At 36.5% G+C, this 5,335-nt stretch overlaps 1 protein-coding gene and 1 long non-coding RNA gene across 2 annotated transcripts; one reads left to right on the plus strand and one right to left on the minus strand.

Annotated features, from left to right (window-relative positions):
• Positions 1–1,111: 1,111 nt before the first annotated feature.
• LOC103317081 lies at positions 1,112–2,356 on the minus strand. The gene has a single exon (XM_008213807.1). It carries the CDS (start codon positions 2,354–2,356, stop codon positions 1,112–1,114), a length of 1,245 nt encoding a protein of 414 aa, XP_008212029.1.
• Positions 2,357–3,887: 1,531 nt separating this feature from the next.
• On the plus strand, positions 3,888–4,818 carry LOC103317073. Its single transcript, XR_512710.4, has 3 exons — positions 3,888–4,099; positions 4,211–4,457; positions 4,549–4,818. It is a non-coding gene; the product is annotated as an uncharacterized LOC103317073 (long non-coding RNA).
• Positions 4,819–5,335: the final 517 nt, after the last annotated feature.

The raw sequence follows: 5,335 nt of genomic DNA on the forward strand, positions 1-5,335 counted from the left end.
TTTAAAGGGAAAATATGAGTTTCAAAGTGCCCATTAAGAGTGAAAACCTAACCACACACATGCATACTGTCATATATGACAGTATGTACAAGCATGCTGTACTGACTGACTTTGTGTTGTTCAAGTGCAATTACTGTGTGAAAAGTGTCATCGATGCACTCAAAGTCACCAAAAATGAGGTTTGCACAGGTATTTCAAATCTCATCAGTATGCGAGCGCAGTCACTGTCAACCACCAAATCTCTCATAATCATGCTAAATCCATGATATTAAAGTTTGATGTCTGTTCTTTTGCATTAAGACTTGTTAAATTATTTAGAAACAGCCTGCTATCTCAGTTTTCACTTGAAAACTATCATGCCTAGAGGGCTGACATTTTGCAACTTAATTTGTATTGGCATGTTGAAACAGTGTATTAAGTTGAATTCATCCTAGCTGATATGAATTCGACTTTCATATACAGAGCTACCTGCATTTTTTGACGCCAAAGCCATAGGGTTCAGGGTGCAAAGCCGAACCAAGACTGTTAAGTGAAAACTGAGATAGCAGGCTGTTTCTAAATAATTTAACAAGTCTTAATGCAAAAGAACAGACATCAAACTTCGATATCATGAATTTAGCATGATTATGAGAGATTTGGTGGTTGACAATGACTGCGCTCGCATACTGATAAGATTTGAAATACCTGTGCAAACCTCATCATTGGTGACTTTGAGTGCATCGATGACACTTTTGACACAGTAATTGTACTTGAATAATACAAAGTCAGCCAGTACACAATGCTGTACATACTGTCATGTATGAGAGCATGCATGTGTAGGGTTAGGTTTTCACTATTAATGTGCACATTAAAAATCATGTTTCCCCTTCACAAAAAACATTGTAGATGAATTTATACGGTGTATATATTCATCAATTTACGAATATTTTCAAACAATAGTGGAGACAAAATTCTACCGAGATTTCTTCCAGAAATCATGTCTGATTTATCGGGGTTTTCATCTAGATTCTTCTCTGGAAATCTGCTAGATTTGAAAAATCTCGGTAGCTTTCAGGCACGCGCAGTGTACTTTCTCGGGAACGCTGCTACCAGGGAAGTTTCACAATAATAACTATTCCTCGTGAGATACGACTGGACCGTATCTCGCGGACGCAGGTGACTTGATCTTGAAGAGCATTTTGAAAAATCCTCTATTCTTTTTAACACCTCGGTGAACAAGTTTATTTTCCGAATTGCGCACTTCACAATGAGTTTTGACGGCGTAAAAAGAATATCCTTTCTCGATGATGGCACTTACGGAGAACAAATTTTTCTTTAGCTCTGGCACTAAAAGAACGTTTTGCATCTTTCTCTCTTGAATTTTTCCACCTATTTTCTCCGTGACGATTATTGTTCCCTGTCCTAGCACTTCGAGGAACCTATCGCCAGCAACTCTAAGGTATAAATTCTCACTTAAAGGTTCATAGCTGGTGAAAAAATCTTTTCGGAAAGTCATGTGCGTGCTGGCACTTGTATCGGTCAGCCATGCATCCGCGTCACTGTCAGTCGTCTTATGACATACTCCGCTTACCGACGCTATAACTTGAGTTTTTGCGTATGTCTTAAGCGCACATTCTTCTGCCTTGTGTCCTCGTTCTTCGCAAATCGAGCACCTCGTTCGTTGCTCTGAATAAAACTTTTTCTTACCGTTACCGATTTTCTTATGTTGCGCAGTCTGGTCTCCGCTTTCATCAATGTTAACCGGTTTAAGGGCACACTTAAGTGACTCTAATTCTTTTAGTTCCTTTGCGAGACGCTTTTCTGCCGCCATTATGAGCTTGTAAAGGTCGTCCAGGTTTCTGCGCAATGGAGGAATGAGGTTCCATGCTATGCGTACCTGAAAAAATGCTTTTGGCAAAACATTCAGTAGCTTGGCCTGTATCGCTGCATCGTCCAGCTTAGCATCCCTGGCAATGAGCTTCGATACTATCTTTCCGAAATGATCAATCTGCTCGGTCACCTTTATGCCATCTTTGAACTTGAATTCGTGGAATTCTTGCCATAAAGGCACCAGACCTGCGTGAGTTTCTTCATACATTAAATTTATCTCGTTCCACGCTTCTGTCCCAGATTCGCAGTGCAGCAGATAACGATGCAGTCTTCTCTCTACAGAGTCCATTATAATATGCAGCGCTTTCAACGATTTCATTTTCCATGCCTTCCATTCTGCAGGTTTCTCTAGTTTTATCGGCTGTTTTTTGTCGCCAAACACGTACGAGTCAAGTTCGATCGAACGCAGGACAAAGTTTATTGTATATTTCCAGTCCAAGTAGTTATTTTCGTTCAGCTTGACGAAGCCGACTACATCCTTAGCCATGGTACAATTGTTTCTTAAAACTTTATCGAAAAAATAACTCGGCACTTTTAACACACGCGCACTCACTATTTCGTTCAACCAACACTGGATTGAGAAATTCGTTCAAATCTCAGAGGAAACGTATACACTGCTCGAACTTGACTGATTGCCGATGCAAAGACGAATGATAGTCGAGGTCCAAGTTCGTCTCCTAGGTTACTTCCGAAGTTTTCACAAGGGACGCTAGTGCGCACCGAGGTCTATTGGCTGGACACAGCTGGAGAGAGGGGCTAGCTGGCACTCATGTCGTTTCAATAAGCGTTTTTACAAAAATTGGCAGAAAAATGGCCGTGGCAGCCGCTCGTAATATTTTATCCCCAAAAGATTTAAGGATCGGTCGGAAGAGCAGCCGAACGACTCCGCTGCAATGTCCCAGGGGCCGTATTCTGTAAGGATTTTCGTTTGAGTCGTACTGACTCGACTCGAGTAGCGCTGCGCGAGCGGTGTGCGAGCAGCCATGGTCCTATTGACATTCTGGGGAATAAATGTTACCTACTTTTTCAGGACGGCTCGTACATATTTGATGAATGCGAATACTTACGCGCTTTACTTGCGCTAAACGCACACATTAAAATAACAATGTGATTAATGATGAATAAATTAATAATTAATAAATAATAATAATAAATAATAATAATCATAATGAATGAATAATTCGAATTTAATAAGCTTATGAGTAAAAGAAGAAACACTAAGATATGAAATTTTTTTTTATTTCAAGTAGAAAAATTTATTACAAAATTTTTTATTTAATTTTTTATTTATTTAAAATAATAATGTTTTTTTTATTCAAAATACAAAATATAGTACTATAATCAGAATCTAATTTATTCTTTTTTAACAGTGCTGAGGTGGTTTAAATTTTTTTTAGTATCCTTTTGTTAAAATTGTAAAAACTTAAAAAGCTTATTCTAATTACTCTTATTACAAAATAAGTCTTTTGGAATACAACATAAATTTTTATGCTCAACTCATGGCTTCTGCCATTAATCTGCAAGATCTCAGAACAATTAAATATTTTTTGGACAAATCATATTTATCAAAAACAGTTTCAACTTCTAAAGAGTCTTGCGCTGACTTAAAGTAAACATGGCAATAGCGTACTTCACTATTTAGTAATACTTTCATATAGCTAACAGCTAAGGGTTCATACTGTTCAAACAAATGTAAAACATAAGCACTGCCGTAATCAGTATGTACATTAGTAACTATGACTTCTTCTGCATTCAGAATTACTTTTCTTGGTTGTTTAAACAAATCCAGTTGAGTCTTGGTAACAAGTTCAGGAATCTCATCATCATCGTCATCTATATTACTATTATGGTAAAACTCATTAATAGAGAAAGAATTAGTATTCGCTCCTCGAAGTTTGAGAAGAGATTGGAAAGAGACCGTATTCAAGCACGGTAGCTATATAACAAGACAATTATTTTTTATTAATAATAAAAGATATATAAGTATTCCTTTTATAATGGATTGTAGGTTCAGAAGGAGTATTCGTATACCAGGGATCATTGGCCTTATTGATTGTTACAATATTTTGTTACTTATTACAGATTGTAGATGCCAACTATAATATTTTAAATATACGGACTTGCCCCGGTAGCAACAATGATAGATATGTGTGGCAATTTTCTGAGGCCAGAGAATACATGGAAAATTTACGAGCTGAAGGTGAAGGTGAAAGGAATTGTTACTTGCTAGGTGAGATACACGAAACATATATATTTATTTGTTAATATTATATCAACTATGATAATGAAAGTAGTAAATCATCTACATTATGAATACTTAAAAATACTGTATTTTTCATAGGGGATAGTGGTTACACAGTTTCTCCTGTGTTGTTGACTCCTATATTAGATGCTCAACCAGGAACACCAGAAGTTGCTTATACAACAGAGCATGTAAGGACACGCTGTAGAGTAGAGTAGACCATAGGAATATTCACAAATGTTTGGAGAGTACTGAAAAGGGCTAGAAAGCTGCATTACACTCCAAATAAATTAGCTAGAATAACAAATGCCTGCGCAATTTTGCATAATTATCGACGAAGACATGGGTAAATACATGAATCAATCTATATTCATACTTCTTACTCTACATATACATCCGCAAAATAAATACTAAATGGAACAAAAATTTTATTTCAGAATTCATGATAACATACCACCAATACGACAACGTAATGTTCGTTTACTTCAACGTCCAAGAGATCACCCTGCTGGGATTGCAGAGAGGCAAAGAATAATACAAGCTTATTATCGTTGATAAACTGCAGAGGAAAATGTTTTTCCTCTGCTTCAACTATCCCTCGGTAGTTATATTTTAATAACTTCAATATCTGTAATTTATTATAGATTCTAAGAGCTATGGATAGCTTCTATATTGCCTTAATTTATATCTTAAAAAAATGATAAAACTTTGTAATTTTCTATTAATGTAATAAATTTTTCTAGTTAAAATAAACAAAAAATTTCATTTCTTTTACTTTTATTATTTTATTATTTTTCTTTACTTCTATTCTTTTACTCATAAGCTTATTAAATTCGAATTATTCATTCATTATAATTATTATTATTTATTATTATTATTTATTCATTATTATTCATTCATCATTAATCACATTGTTATTTTAATATGTGCGTTTAGAGCAAGAAAAGCGCGTAAGTATTCGCATTCATCAAATATGTACGAGCCGTCCTGAAAAAGTAGGTAACATTTATTCCCCAGAATGTCACTAGGACCATGGCTGCTCGCACACCGCTCGCGCAGCGCTACTCGAGTCGAGTCAGTACGACTCGAACGAAAATCCTTACAGAATACGGCGCCAGTAATCAAGATTTTTCCACCTGACCGCAGCGCCACACAGATGTTACGGCAGCGTCGATCCACTGTTTATCCGACCTCCCCTCAGCCCTCAGTGCAGGGCTTCGAGAA

Source organism: Nasonia vitripennis, chromosome 1 (genome assembly GCF_009193385.2).
Source record: "Nasonia vitripennis strain AsymCx chromosome 1, Nvit_psr_1.1, whole genome shotgun sequence".
Lineage (NCBI taxonomy): Eukaryota > Metazoa > Arthropoda > Insecta > Hymenoptera > Pteromalidae > Nasonia > Nasonia vitripennis.